This window comes from Sapajus apella, unplaced genomic scaffold, assembly GCF_009761245.1.
Source record: "Sapajus apella isolate SASKATOON/1434 unplaced genomic scaffold, GSC_monkey_1.0 scaffold8, whole genome shotgun sequence".
Classification (NCBI taxonomy): Eukaryota; Metazoa; Chordata; class Mammalia; order Primates; family Cebidae; genus Sapajus; species Sapajus apella.
In genome coordinates, this window is record NW_022436948.1 from 7,736,336 (window position 1) to 7,752,427 (window position 16,092).

At 42.3% G+C, this 16,092-nt stretch overlaps 1 protein-coding gene across 6 annotated transcripts in view; it reads left to right on the forward strand.

Moving 5' to 3' along the window:
• The window catches only part of ERG (ETS transcription factor ERG), a 282,162-nt gene extending 269,103 nt beyond the window's left edge, over positions 1–13,059 (forward strand). For all 6 annotated transcript variants that reach the window (XM_032276875.1, XM_032276870.1, XM_032276871.1 and 3 more), the window contains 4 exons: positions 747–815; positions 1,478–1,534; positions 2,155–2,202; positions 9,193–13,059. In XM_032276875.1, coding sequence (XP_032132766.1) covers positions 747–815; positions 1,478–1,534; positions 2,155–2,202; positions 9,193–9,713 — 695 coding nt within the window. In that variant the 3' untranslated portion in view covers positions 9,714–13,059. The remainder of the gene's footprint in view (positions 1–746; positions 816–1,477; positions 1,535–2,154; positions 2,203–9,192) is intronic.
• Positions 13,060–16,092: the final 3,033 nt, after the last annotated feature.

Below are 16,092 nucleotides of genomic sequence, written 5' to 3' on the forward strand. Positions count from 1 at the left end.
ATTACTTTATAAATACAAAGAAATGATTGGCATGTACTTAAGCTCAGAAGGCCATCGTTAATGTGCTGTGAGAGCAATATTATTTCAGTCCTGTAATTCATTTCATGCAGTTCATATTAGAGAAATTCTAAATTTATTTAGAAAATAAGAAAAGCGAGACACTTGCCTGTAGAAATCACTAGATAAGACTGATTTAATATAAATGGATGAGATTATAAAGGGAAAACGAGAGTTGGCTAAGAGAGGCAACTGGCAAACAAAAACATAAGGCAGCGGTCATTTTCCAGGAGAAGCAAGAAGAAAGGAAGCTGAATGTTTGATGGATTTAGGGGCAGACTTCAAAAAAAATTGGTTCGTTCATCCAAGTTGTAGACCCTGTTTTGGATGAGTCATGAAGTTAATGAGACAGATGTAGATCAGTTCCAGCAGAAGCAGGATGAACTAGATTGTAAAAAACTTTTAATAGGGTCTTGACTTACGATTGTAGGAAATTAGAAGAGTCAGCAAGCTCTGGGAGAATCTGTCAATGGGAGTTTTCAGATAAACGGGTGAGAATTTTAGACCACTGTAATATATGAAATTATAATTTGTAAACAAAATTCAAATCTAGTAGCATACTTCTTTGGGCCACCAGATTTTTTTTGCACAAAATTTATTCTAATAAATGCAAAACCAAATAAAAACTCAAAACGTCTCATATAAAAATTACATGATTGATCTTTTAGTCAGTTTATTTGTCTTTACAGATTTACCGTATGAGCCCCCCAGGAGATCAGCCTGGACCGGTCATGGCCATCCTACGCCCCAGTCGAAAGGTACAGTGTTGGTTCCAATGGCTCTGAGTTTCATGTCACAGGCAGTGGATGACTGCTGATGGAGTAAATAATAAAATTTCTGTGGTTAATCTGTGATTTTGTAACATGAAGTGGGTTTGTTCCATTGACAACAGAGTACAATTGATCTTTAACTGCCGTGATTCTTTTTCTGTTTGGGTCATCACAAATTTCATAACAAAAATGAAGGAATGATGTAGTGTATTTCAGCCTTCACAAATGCATGCTTCATGGGATGTCTGAGTACACATTAAATAATCGGTGATTTCCTGAATCTTGGCCATGCTTGAAAGTGTCCCTGGCTTTACTTTATTTGTCTGGTGGTTTCCCTTTATGTATTTATGTTAGACTGTGATTTATTGTAATCTGTTTGGTAAGCCATCCCAAATTCTTTTTCTTTAATTTTTGGAAAAAGTGTGGGGGATATCCATTCTTTAAATGATTGGAAACGTCCTCCTTTTTTTGTTACAATGTTTACATTTGGTTTAATTAGAAAGGAAAGTTCTTCCTTACCATGAGATGCTTCTGAGTTAGACTACTATGTTAATAATGAAATTAACTGATAGAGTGATTACATAACAACATCAAAGACTAGTGACCAAATCTGTTATAGCTCATTGTCTTTTGTATTTTTGGATTTTCAGCTGCTCAGCCATCTCCTTCCACAGTGCCCAAAACTGAAGACCAGCGTCCTCAGTTAGGTATGTTTCAGGGGCCTTCTGGATAACCATAAAAGAAGATTCAGGCCCAGCAGGGAATTTCTAAAATGCATCACTTTTTAATGGAAATTAACATGATTTTTTGCTTCTTTGTGACTGCTCCATACATAAGATCAGATCCAAATCATCAGCCTACTCCTATGAGGTGGCTTGAGATGGTGCTAAAATACTTCCACAACTATGCAATAAACATGGAAAAAAACACTCTATTTGCACACAGACTGCTTCTTTGTGATCGATAAATTTTATTTTTAATTTTACTTTCTGTGCCTGAACAACACAGCCTGGATGGCCCTGACTGATGGGGCTTGGCACATGTTTGCCCTCTTTATATCACTAGTTGGTGTGAGCCCTGGGCTACGTGTCAGGAACCTGGGGTTGAATCCAAGCTCTGCCACCAATTAGGAGTCCCCTAGCAAAATATCTGAGATGCTGTGTGACATCTTCTCTCATAGAGAAGGTGGAGGCAGGTGATTTGGAGTTGGGGGAAATTTTCAGCTGTGAAATCTGAAAACACAATAGAGTCAGGCATTGTGTCTGAAGTCACATGATACTATGTCACAACTATGTCTAGAATTTGACTTTGTTTCTTTTTGCTGTAGATCCTTATCAGATTCTTGGACCAACAAGTAGCCGCCTTGCAAATCCAGGTGAGAAACTGCTGATGATTTTCTGCTTACAAAATTACTTTTTCGACAGTGGCTACTTTGAAAAGTAAACTGGTACTGGTGAGAAATTCCTTCAACTGAACAAATTTTAGTTTTAGTTCTCACCGAATTATTTACCTTAATGGAAAAATGGGTTGGGTTATAAATTAAGATTTCAGCTTCAGCAAAGAACATTATGACTGAATCCAAGCTGTAATAGTTTTCTGTGGCTGCTGTAACAAAGTACCACGGATGAGGTGGCTTAAATAACAACATTTTATTGTCTCGCCAGTTCTGGAGGCTGGAAGTCTGAAATCAGAGTGTTCTGGTAGCGGCTTTGTTCCTTCTGAGGGCTGTGAGGGAAGGGTCTGTTCTGGGGAGTCTCCTTAGCTTACAGATGGCCATCATCTCCTTGTGTCTCTTCTCATCATCATCTCTCTATGTGTGTCACAGTGTCTCTGTGTTCAAATGTCGGCTTTTCACAAGGACTTCGGTCAGACTGGAATATCTACTCCATAACCTCACTGTGACTTGATTACCTTAGGATCTTATTTCCAAAAGAAGTTCACATTCTGAGGTACCAGGGATTATGATTTCAACATAGGGATTTGAAGGGACACAATTCAACCCATTATACAAGCAGATAAAATAGTATATTTTTAAAAGAGAGCCTTAATTACAACCACAAGACCAGATTCAGGCTCATCTCCGATGGTCTGTTTCTGAACTTCGATGCCAGGAAAACGTGCAGATTCTTAATTGGCCCATTTGTAACCAGTGCATTGCCAAGGTTTGTCACCTGTCCTTGTGTTTCAGTGCCAACCACATAGTTTTATTTGTTTGTGTTCAGATCAGAACCAGCTGTGCTGGCATCAGCTTCAGAAATTCATAGCCTATGCTGCATATTCCCAACTGCAAATTCAGATGCCAAGATGTCACAGGCATATTGCAAGCACAAGATGGAATGTATATTTCCTAAACGTTGAGGCCAAAATAAGGCTGGAAATGGAAAAATTCAGATTTAATCAGTGTACACCCCAGCAAGAGAATCTATACATTGAAAACACAAAATGTTATCATTATTGAACATCTACATTTTTGATGTTAAATTTTGGTCGATGTTAGTGAATTCAATAAATATTTTTTACACAGATGAAAATCTAATGAAAACTAGTTAGCCTGGGGGTAGACTAGGTGCTCAATGATTATCTATTGCATACGTGAATGCCAAGGATCATGAGATGTAGCCCTTTAGCTCAGGGAGCTCTCGCCCGGTGGAGGGATGGACACAGGTAGTTACAACGTTGTCCCAGCCATGGGGCCACAAGCCCTTTTCGCTCATGCTGGTTTTCATCTGGTAGCCCAGTCTCCTGAGGCTGTGGTCCCTTCTCAGACTTCTGCTCAGCTTTTCATTTGCAACTGCCAGATAACCATTCAAATAAAAATAATGACTATGTTTTGAGATGATTATTATCAGTCGTGCTTCAGGAAGACTGATCTGGCAGCAATGTTCAGGGTAGATTAGAAAAAAGAAAATGATGGAAGCTGAAACACTCTGGGAATGTTAATAGAATCATGTGAAATAACAGTCAAACAACTCCCACCCCACAGCACACCCTCTGTAGAATGTCTGTGGTCCCTTCCGCACCTCATGACGACCCTGGGAGGTTACTATCTCCATACTGCAGAAGAGGAATTAGAAATCCAGAGAAGTTAAGTAACTTTTCCTGCGTCACACAGCCAATGATAAGGGAGGCCAGATTTGAAACGTGACTCTGTCTCCAAAGTCTGCTTCTGTTTCCTTGCCCTACTCTGTCCCTAACTAAGCATAAAGTGAAGAAGAGGCATTAGAAAATGCAGAGTGTGGGACTAGATGGCAAGGATTTCCTTTCAGGGTACTAACTCCTTAGGTCCAGGTGATGAATCTCAGGTCGGGAAGGAAGAGGAGGAAAGAGTCAAGTTGCACCAAAGAAGACCACACGGGCCTTTGCACTCACTCACACATCGGCCGAATGAAATACATGTCCACGACCAGGTTGTCACAGCTCAGATGTACTGCTAAGCTTGTTTGTAGAATAGGGCCAGAGTGACTTGCTCCTAAGCACAGTGCCAGCTCTCATAAGAGAACACTGCATCTGCCCTGGGCTCAGCAGCCTGGGGATGTCCTTTGTAGACAGAGGAAGCTGAGCTCACAGCAAGGTGACTGGAAACCCATTACAGGCCTGGGGAAACAGGACTTTTTACCATTAAGACTATTCTTAATGACCCTGGAGAAAATGGCAACATCCAACCCTTGATTTGCAGCCAAGTGTCTTTACGATAAAGATTTATTTCATTTAGTTTCTGATGAATTTGACTTTCTGTCCCTCTGTGCTTAGGTCTGTGTCTGTTGTGTTCATGTGAACTTTTCCCCTGAAACCAGAATGTCTTTTATCTTTGTATTAATGACAACGCTTCTTCCTGTTTGATTCTATTTTTCTATTCTCTGATAAATAAATCCTTCATCACTTAAAAATTGCTGCCTTTGCTCTTCATACAATACAAATTCCTTTCCATCATTTTGAGTGGAAAGGTTACATCATACAGTATGAATGCACAAGATGATATCAGCATCCCAACATCTCTGGCCAAATATTCATCTGATGTGCACTTTGGACATCACTTCTCCTGCTGAGAAAAGTGTGTCCCTACATTCTGATATCATGGACTGGTTATAAGCCACACAGCTCCTTTATGTCCTATCAGAGCAGCTGAGAATATAACATGGTGCCTCTAATGAAAGAGCTTTGTTGGGTTATGCTCAGAGGCGCCCTTGTTGCTAACAGGATATTCTTCAATGGTGAGCATGAAAATGCATCCTGCCTCTTCAGAACTGCAGACCAGGTTAGGGTTGTCCTGCCATTTGTAAGGAATTGGGAGCATGCAGTCTTCCAGTGGGAGCCCCCCGGGGAGCGGACAACATGGAAAGGACCTGAGGAGGCTGCAGAGGTGTGCACAAACCAGGCCCGAAAGCAAATTTGGGCAGTGGTTAAGCATGGCAGCCTAGGGTCTGGGTTCCAACCCATGCTGACGCTGAGCAAAATCCGTCAGTCTGCCTCTCTGAGCTCTCATTTCCTCACTTCTCCTTGGGCAAATCTCATGATTCTTGTGGGGATTAAATAAACTAACACATGTAAAGCATTTAGAATGGTGCGTGGCACACAGTAAGCTTTCAAAAAATATCAGTCAGCCTGAGAATAGCACCATTTCAAGCTTCTGCATGGCTCAGTAGGCCAATTGAACACCACAGGTGTTCCCCTTTCTTTAGGCATTTCCTGGCTATTAGCGAGGACCGTTATCTTTCCTTAAACTCTACTTTTCAGCCCAAAGAGCTTATGATGAGACCATTCATGTGCTGAGTTCATCCTTACCATGATCTTGCAAGATAGTTCTATTCCCATTACTCCCTCCCTACAGATGAGGACACTGAAGCCGAGAGAGGTGGGAGAGTTGCCAAAGGTCCCACAAAGGGCAGAGGCAGGATTCAACTGAGGCAGTGCCAACTCCAAAGTTAGTGCTCCCTACCACCAAGCTTTCCTGCCCCTCCAGTAAGTGATGCCTGGGCCTCACCGAGCCTCAGGGAGAGACTTCCATTCAGGACACACCTGCTGCCTTGCAGAGGGCCCAGGCTGTGTGCGTGGGATCTTCTGCACCACCCCTGGCTTCTACAGAAAGTGGCCCCAAACCACTGCCACCGTGGTACTGGCGAGGCCCCTCACTGCTGTGTTTACTGCCCTTGTTCATCAGCTGACGGCCGCAGGGCTTTGCACAGGGAAGCTGTTTCCACCAGACCCACAGCTGCTGAGTCACTCTGCAGCTCTCTGCTTTGCTCTGTGGTTTGTAAACCGTTTAGGTTTGGTTGTGTTTTTTTTTTTGCCTCTTTGCCACCCTGTTTCTCTCCCTTTCTTTTAAGAGTATTAGGAGATTACTTTGCCCTGTAAAATGGAAGGAGAGCCTTCTGTCTTCCTAAAAACCACAGCCACTCCCTTTCATCCACGGGGTTCTCTGTAGGTGGGGAATGCTGCTTGCCACTGTTTTTGACTCCCAAATCTGTTTTGTTTTGGTAATCACCCTAAGAAAAAGCTGGTTCCTCCTTACTGACATTGCAAGGATGTTATTAAGATAGAGTGATAAAATAGACCTGAAGGGTTTACCCAAGAAAAGTGAGTCCGGAGGTGGAAGTGGTGATGCTACTCGGTGAAAGTTCATGTCTTTCAAGAGTGCCTCTGTAATTCCCGGTTTGGCCCATGAGTAACCCAAGCTGCTTTTAGGCTTTCCTAAACGCTAAGCATTCTTGTTTGGAAATCTCTATTCCATGTTCTGAAATGCGCCTCATCACACATTTAAATGTTATTGTTTTAGAAGTAAAATAAGAATTGAAAAACTGCTCTTGAAATTCTATGACTGAGAATAACTCATTTAATTTACCATTGACAAGTTTTTTTTTAGCAACCATTGTTCAGTTTTGAGAATTCTTGCAGTGAGAAAATTCACTCTATACACTCCAAAATGCAGTGAATTTTGTTACACATATTAAATTTAACAATTAATGAGTTTGACATAATGTTACTCTTTCTATCATTTACTTAAACATTCTTTGATTTTGCATTTCCAGGTTTCTCTTAAGGTTTGAAAGCTGATGAGTTTTGCTTACAGATCTCTTATTTCTATAGACCCTCCCTTGAAAGGCTCACAGGTCTGAGCCTGTGTCTTCCTGGATAACGGGTAAAATAGTCAAGTGAGAAATTAGCTTGTCCATCCTTTAGGGATGGAGTTTGCAGCCACGAATTTAGGTCCCCTGCTTTCTAACTCTTCAGAAATAGGAGAGACATGAGATCACTTTTTTCCACTGGTTCTGTCTTTTACACGTTTATAAGAGAATTGGGTGAGGGACAAATTCCTAAGAGGCAATGCCAAGGTTTGTGTAGATCCTAAGTGTGATTTCGGCAGGTTTGTGGAGTTGCTTTCTCTATGGGAGAAAATTGACGCTGAATATTTATTTTCAAACAACCGTATGTGTTTATATGGAAGCATCTGTTAGACTGTTAAATCAAAAATCCATCCTTTTTCCTATTCCCAGGTCATCTATGGAATTTTTTTCAAGTTGTAATTTTTTGGTTACAATATACATACTAAGACCATATGGTTTCTCATACCATTCTTTGTATTTTCTAAATGCATATTATTGAAATGTTGGAGGCAACAAAACTTGATTGGGAACAGTTTGTATATGTGGTTCTGAAAAAGCAAAGGCTTCCACTGCAATGAGCTGTTAATACATTTCAAATGTGTTGATAGACTGAAAATGAGCACTTTCCAGAAGAGATTCAGAAAAAGCTGACCTTTCTCACAGTGGTGTTGTATGCATGAATTCACAAGCATATCCATTTCCATGTAGCCAAAGAAGGGTTTATGAGTGGGGCAATACTTGCAGGAGGCTAGTGAGGATTTAGAGAAAAACAGACTTATAATTGATTTTTACATTATATTAATTCCCCGAGTAGATGCCAGTTAAAGTTACTTTAATCATTTTATCACGTCGATTGATATTACTTACAATATAATAGAAGGTGATCTTTTTGGTAATAAGCCTAAGGCAGTGCTCTCACTGGAATTGGGGAGGAAAGACCCACCTCCCATCCATTCTTAAGCTTCTGAAATATGTTCAGCACAGCTTAGCTCTCTGGGTACTGACAGTATTTCCATGCTGCTGTCTTCTAGGGAGCCATACATGATGATGGCTAGAATGATGTACCTAGATTTTTCTTTCAAGTTCATAAGACAAAGCCAGATCTATGTGCTCTCAATGAAATCAAGACAATTCTGACTTTGTCCTCCCAGCTAAATGCGATCTCTGTGACTAAGGAAGAGTCTCATTCAGCTTCCCATGGAGACTTGCAATCACTCATTGCTGGGGCTTTTCTTTTGGAAATGCTGCTTCACACAATTGGCATTGCAGGGCACGGGCAGCACATGGGTTTCCGTTGCAATGCGCTTGACCAAATACTGGAACTGGGTGATCTGGTTTGAAAAAGAGCCAGCTTTTTTTTTTTTTTTCTAAACTTCCTCATTTTGAGTGGGTGAATTCTGATCTAGGAAAAATTTTAACAGAATTGCTTTCTGAGCGCCAGCAAAATGTTATGTGAGAAATAATAGTGTTTACATCCATTCTCTATTTTTTTCCATAAACTTTTAGAAGTTCATTTCCTAAATCTAACTTTTATTATCTTATTTGACCCAGCCAATATAAATGGCATTAAGTCATTATTGCCATCCACAGAACGATAACTTTCTGCTTCACAAGATAGGAAAAAATATATAGCTCCTTCACCCCCTAAACACCAGGTTGATCTGGCTGTTCTTTTAAGGAAGTCAGAAACAGATTGAAGCAGCCTGAACTTTGCCCCGTATGAATTCCCTGCATTCCATCTAGGTCTTGGATCTGTTAGGTCACCGTCCTAGGTGTCCTAGGTCAGGTTCCCTAGATGCAGAGGTTGGGGTAGGGCTGTTTAACGGCATTTTCTTGAGAGAGAGAATGGGAAGAAGCACAGGGCTTGGGGAGAGATAAGGAAGTTTCTGGCCTCCTCCAAGCCTCCTGTAGCTGGATATGTTTCAGCCCCATCCCACGGGAGCCCTGGAGTCTGAACAGCATCAGGGAGCTGGTGTTTCCTTGAGTGAAGGGGCCGGCCCACGGGACCCTGTTGAGTCCACCCAGCTGTGGGAGACCTGGGTGTGGGGGAGGCGGCGTCTCTGTTCAGGCAAGGGCAGTTCCCTGGAGAAACGGGTCGTCATGGAATGAGAGCAGTCAGCACCCCTGCAGCCGAGGGATGGGCGGACAGGCCTGGGGAAGGGACTGTGGGCGGCAAACCCACAGCACCTCCTTCTATCATCAGAGAGTCCCTTTCCCCTGGAACCTGTGCTCACCGGAGTTTTCCTTTCCTGACACCTCATTAGGCAGTGGCCAGATCCAGCTTTGGCAGTTCCTCCTGGAGCTCCTGTCGGACAGCTCCAACTCCAGCTGCATCACCTGGGAAGGCACCAACGGGGAGTTCAAGATGACGGATCCCGACGAGGTGGCCCGGCGCTGGGGAGAGCGGAAGAGCAAACCCAACATGAACTACGATAAGCTCAGCCGCGCCCTCCGTTACTACTATGACAAGAACATCATGACCAAGGTCCATGGGAAGCGCTACGCCTACAAGTTTGACTTCCACGGGATTGCCCAGGCCCTCCAGCCCCACCCTCCAGAGTCATCTCTGTATAAGTACCCCTCAGATCTCCCGTACATGGGCTCCTATCATGCCCACCCACAGAAGATGAACTTTGTGGCGCCCCACCCTCCAGCCCTCCCTGTGACATCTTCCAGTTTTTTTGCTGCCCCAAACCCATACTGGAATTCACCAACTGGGGGTATATACCCTAACACTAGGCTCCCCACCAGCCATATGCCTTCTCATCTGGGCACTTACTACTAAAGACCTGATAGAGGCCTTTCCCATCAGCGTGCATTCACCAGCCCATCGCCACAAACTCGATCGGAGAACATGAATCAAAAGTGCCTCAAGAGGAATGAAGAAAGCTTTACTGGGGCTGGGGAAGGAAGCCGGGGAAGAGATCCAAAGACTCTTGGGAGGGAGAAGTATTACCACAGAAATGAGGAGGATGCTAAAAATGTCATGAATATCACATATCATCTGTGGACTGACCTTGTAAAAGACAGTGTATGTAGAAGCATGAAGTCTTAAGGACAGTGCCAAAGAAAGTGGTCTTAAGCAGTGTATAAACTTAGTAGAGTTTGGAATCCCACTCATGCAAACTGGGATGAAACTAAAGCAATAGAAACAACAGTGTTGACCTAACATACCGTTTATAATGCCATTTTAAGGAAAACTACCTGTATTTAAAAATAGAAACATATCAAACACAAGAGGAAAGACACGAGAAAGGCTGGCCCGTCAACCGACATTGATATGCAACTGCACGGCATGTGCTGCTTCGGTTGAAATCAAACACATTCCGTTTGATGGAGAGCTGTCAGCTTTCTCAAACTGTGAAGAGGACCCAAAGTTTCCAGCTCCTTTACAGTATTACTGGGACGACGAGCTGAATGGTGGGACTCAGGATGTGTATAGAGTGAGTGTGTGATTGTAGACAGAGGGGCTGAGGAGGAGGAGGAGGAGACAGAGAAGGAGGAGACCAGGGCTGGGAAAGAAACTTCTCAAGCAGTGAAGACTGGACTCAGGACGTTTGGGGACTGGGTACAATGAGATACAGAGACTTGAGGGTTCATGCAGCCAGTATTATACCAAACCCAGTGTTAGGAGAATGACCCAGCGTAATGGAGAAACGGGAAGTAGTCGAATTCAGAAACAAAAATGCGCATCTCTTTCTTTCTTTGTCAAATGAAAATTTTAACTGGAATTGTCTGATATTTAAGAGAAACATTCAGGACCTCATAGTTACGTGGGGGCTTTGTTCTCCACAGGGTCAGGTAGGAGGTGGCCATCTCGGCTGCCACAATCAGAAATCACACAGGCATTTTGGGTAGGCGGCCACCAGTTTTCCTTTGAGTCGCGAACGCTGTGCGTTTGTCAGAATGAAGTATACAAGTCAATGTTTTTCCCCCCCTTTTCTATAATAATTATATAACTTATGCATTTATACACTACGAGTTGATCTCGGCCAGCCAAAGACACACGACAAAAGAGACAATCAATGATATAATGTGGCCTTGAATTTTAACTCTGTATGCTTGTTTACAATATGAAGTTATTCGTTCTTAGAATGCAGAATGTATGTAATAAAATAAGCTTGGCCTAGCATGGCAAATCAGATTTATACAGGAGTCTGCATTTGCACTTTTTTTAGTGACTAAAGTTGCTTAATGAAAACGTGCTGAATGTTGTGGGTTTTGTGTTAAAATTTTACTTTGTCCGGGAACTTGTGCAAGGGAGAGCCAAACAGAGAGGATGATTGGCACCCAAATGTTGTCAGCCTCTCTGTGTCCTTCTTGTCCACTCTCCTCTCTCATATTTCTAGCCCCTGCTGGAACAGAAGGACCCCAGGTTTCACATCGGAGCCTCTGTATTTATGCCTGGAATGGAAACAGGCCTATGAAAGTGGGGTTGTCATTGAGAAATTCTAGTTCAGTACCTGGTCACAAATCACCCTTAATTCCTGCTGTGATTAAAAGAAAACATTTGTCGAATGGTGAATGAGCTATCTCACATAATACAAACTGCATTATTCTTGGTAAATGAAGTGTCGTGGATAGCTGCAATTTCTTACTTTACAGAAACAAGGGATAACTTCTAGATTTGCCACGGGGTTTCTCTTTCAGAAGATCTCACTAGGTAGACAGCTTTAATCTTTCTACATCAGAATAACCTGGGCACAGTGGCTTGGAACTCACTAACTCTGAGCCTGATATTGCTGGCTATCCCTTGAAGACACTGTTTGCTTACATAACCTAGAGTCAATTTCCCTGGGCATCTTTTCTGTCCATCACATATGCTGCCAACCTTGATCTAGGTGAAGGCAACTCAAGAGGTGAAATCCAAGGTGACTGTTGGAAGGCGCTGGCCTAAACATCTTAGCTGAATTGGTTTCTGAATTGGCGCTTTTCATAGCTGTTTCAGGGCTTGTTTTTTTCAGTTTGTCATCCTGTTGCTATGATTATGTGAAGTTGCCAAACCTCTGTGCTGTGGATGTTTTGGCAGCGGTCTTTGAAGTTGGCAGGATACGATTACCAATGCTCCTGACACCCCATGTCACTTGGATTAGACGGAGCCCAACCATCCATCATTTTGCAGCAGCCTGGGAAGGCCCTCAAAGTGCCTGTATCTCCTTAGGGAAAATAAATAAATACAATCATAAAAGCTGGCAGTTTGGCCGAACCAAACTGTACTAATGGAAAAGATCAGTCATTTTTATTTTGGAATGCAAAGTTAAGACACACCTACATTCTGCATAAAAATACATATTTACTTGGATAATCACTCAGCTCTCTCTTTCAAGACTGTCTCATGAGCAAAATCATAAAAACAAGACATGATTATCATATTCAACTTTAACATATGTTTTCAGTTAGATCCCTCAACCCTCCAGTCCCAAACCAGGTTATTAGCAAGTCTTATGAGCAACTGGGATGATTTTGGATAACACGATAATACTGAGTTCCTTCAAATACATAATTCTTAAATTGTCTCAAAATGGCATTAACTCTGCTCCTGTTGTAATCTAATTCCAAAGCACCCTCCAGGTCATATTCATAATTGCATGAACCTTTTCTCTCTGTTTCTCCCTGTCTCTTGGCTTGCCCTGTACACTCAGACTCTTGTACAATCTTACTCCTGCTGGCAAGAGATTTATCTTCTTTTCTTGTCTTCAGTCATCTTTCGGGCCTTGTATGTGGTAAAATCGCCAAATCTCAGTGAAGGCTTTATTTTTGTTCCCAGTTTGATGCCCTTGTTATGTCCTGGAGGAGTTCACGAAGTGCTCTGTCAGGACTGCTGCAGTTAGAAGGCTCTCTGCTCCTCCTAAGCCCTCTGCACAGGTGTAGCACCTGCAGCAGGAGCCCCGAGGAGCTGCCTTCTGACAGCAGGTGCAGCAGAGATGGCTGCAGCTTGGGAGCTGGGAAGGTGGCGGGGCACAGGGAAAGCACAGATGTCCTGCAGCGCCCCAAAATGACCCATTGCCTGGAGAAAGAGAAGAAAATTATTTTTTTTAAACTGGTTTAATTAGCCTCTCATTACTTGATTCAAATAAAGTTGTGAGATGACTAATTAGAGAATAAAAATTACTTTGGACTATTCAAAAATACGTCAAATTCTGTGCCTTCTCTTTATCATAACCTTGGTTTAAAGAAATCTTGTTGGCTGGGCACAATGGCTCACACCTATAATCCCAACAATTTGAAGGGCAGAGGCGGGCAGATTGCTTGAGTACAGGAACTCCGGACATCTTGGGCAACGTGTCAGTACCCAGTCTCTACAAAAAAAATACAAAAATTAGCCGGGCATGGTTGGTGTACACCTGCAGTCCCAGGAGTTCAAGGCTGCAGTGAGCTGTGATCACGTCACCAGCCTGGGTGACAGAGTGAAACCCTGATTCAAAAATAAATTTTTAGCAAAGCAGCCCATATTAATGCTATATAGAAACAGCTAGACAAACTTTTCTAACTTGTAATTTTAAACTCATTTTACCTAGTAAAACATAATTATTTTCTTACAAAAAGTGTTAAACTATTATTCTGTTGGAGGAAGTCATAACATTACCTGATTATAATTTTTGCTAGAATATGTCAATTACAAATTTCTGTGGGAAGCATGTTATATGTAGAAACTTTGTGGAAAAAAGAAATGGGTTTTTCATGTTCTATAACAACACAGCATGTTCCCTAAAGAAGATAATACAGGAATAGTAGGTCACCAGAATTTCATCCTGACCTGACTTTGTAAAACAATCTGGAGATGTTACAAGCTGGTGACTGGTAAATAAGCACAGCCAAAGAGTACTAATTGAAAGGGACCTCCCTCATCTACAAGGGAGGTCATAGGATTAAACCCTGGCTGCTGCCCTTGAACTTACTTGGTCATACTTTACTTGGATGAGAATACAGAAGAGACCCTGAACACAGTGCCCAATGCCATGGGACTGAGATGACAATAGGTTATATGACACATCCAGGATGCCAAAGAACAGGCTAACGTGATGGGCTAGATGTTAAAGGTGTTAGGACCTCCATCCAGTCCTCTCCAAAACACCTGGGAGTCTGATGGAGCAGCAGCACATGTGAAAAGGACTTCAGGGTGTTGGAGATGACAGCAATGAGATGTAGAATCACAGCTTTTAATGAGCCATGAATAGGTCAGGTGCTGTATATGCACTGCCTCATTACTCCTTCCAACTGCCCCCACAGCACACTTAAAAAAAATAACGTCTCCACAGATTGAATAATTCACCCAGCACTCCCAAGGTAAGAGGTGGAACAAATGCTTGCTCCGGTGCTAGCTATTCTTAATCTTAAGCTATTTTGCCTCATATGGACAGAAAATTAAACGGGAAGGTGATATGACTGCCCAATCTTAGGTTGCATTTTCTGAAATAGATCACAAACGAGAACTTATTTGTTATACATTGAACAGATTGCAATATCACTTCTGGGCCTACACTTAGAGAGTGACATAGGACACTTAGTGAAAATTTAGTGGGGAGGGACAGGGGAATGAAGGAACCCAGGGCTATGCCAAGGAGGGGCTGTCAGTGTCTCTGCTAGAAGTGGGATTACCCTTATTACCCATTGATTCAGGACCCAGCACAGTGCATAACAATATCAAGCTGTCAGAAAATGTTTGCAGCTGTATGCATGAATGAACATCCAGAAAGGTAATATCTGAACTAAAAGTGGTTCAGCAGGAATTGCCATTGGCCAAATTCAAGAGAACGCTTTTTAACAGTTGGAGGAGCTTCAGATGGAGTGGTAAGCCTTTGTCCAGAAGTTCCTGGATATGGGGTGTGCTCATGTAACAACCATGTATCTATTTGCCAGGTGTTTGGCAGCACATGGACCATGTGGCTATTTAAGTCTTCTTCAGTCTTGTTAAGAGTGTTGTCTATACACATACATAGAAAGTCAGGGGTGAGAGTCTGAAGTCCATGATGGCTTAGTAGCCTCACTCTTGATCAGTGCCACTTCATCCTAAGAGTCAGGAGTACATTAGGGCTTTAGATATTATAGAAGCACTGGAATTACCCCAAATTGAATTATGTTGTGACTTTGTGTCTCTAAATTGACTGGGGCCCAGTCTGCTTGGAGGTTAAAATACATCCTATCTTATCAGCACTGCAAAGCCCAGGTGAATGGTGAGAAGCAGCGAACTGATGGGATAAATGAACTTTGCTTCCACGTTTTCTCACTTACAAGGAAGACCATTCCCTATAGCACACTTGCATAAAAACATGTTGTGGAGGTAGCTGGTCACAGCCTGCTCAGCATTAGACATGGATCAGCTGAAAGAGTGTCAGTCTACTTCATAGACCCTCAATCCCACTCCAGATTAACCATTTTCACCTCCAAGTTGTCATGGGAGGCCAGGAGCCAGGGCCGATTTCCATTTACACTCATGAGGTTGAGGCCAAGGAAGGGGTGGGGTGTAGACAAAATGTACAAGAAAGAATTTGGTGTAGAAATCATGAAACCATCCTGTAAAGTCTCTTAACTTGAAAGTCAGGATGTTTCAAGATGTTAACAACTTTTTATTTTAAGTTCTCTTATGAATTTTTGGTTTTTTACTTGGCAAGAATATAACTGAAACTTGTTTGAAAGGTTTGGAGGTGGTTGGATGGGAAACTTGCCCAACCTTTTAAAATTAAGGGCAAAGAGAAAGGAAAAGGCTGTCTTCTTTTCAATGGCATCAGGGCAATGGTTTCTAAGCTCTCATCAGAATTGGCAGTAGGCTGCTGTGGAGGGGGAGGCTGGCATTCCAGTTCTAAATAATTCCTGATACGAAGCTTTCAGGTCCAGAGAGGAGCCTCCCAGTGGATATCATTTTCTCCTTTAAACAATAATACTAATTGCTACTATTTTTGATAATGATAATAGCGTAGTGCCAAACAATGTGCATACACTATCTTTTTCATTTAACTTGCACAATAGCACTTTGAGATAGTTTTATCCTTATTTTACAGATGTGAAATGGAGGCTTTGAGAGGTTAACCCATGTTATAAATCACTCTAAGTCACAGGAAAATCTTACAACTTTTGGGACTTGAAATTGGAATGGCCTTCCTAAGCCATTGCTTGGACAGCTTTCAGGGCATGTCAGATGGAGTGCCCTCCCCTTATCTAGCTAT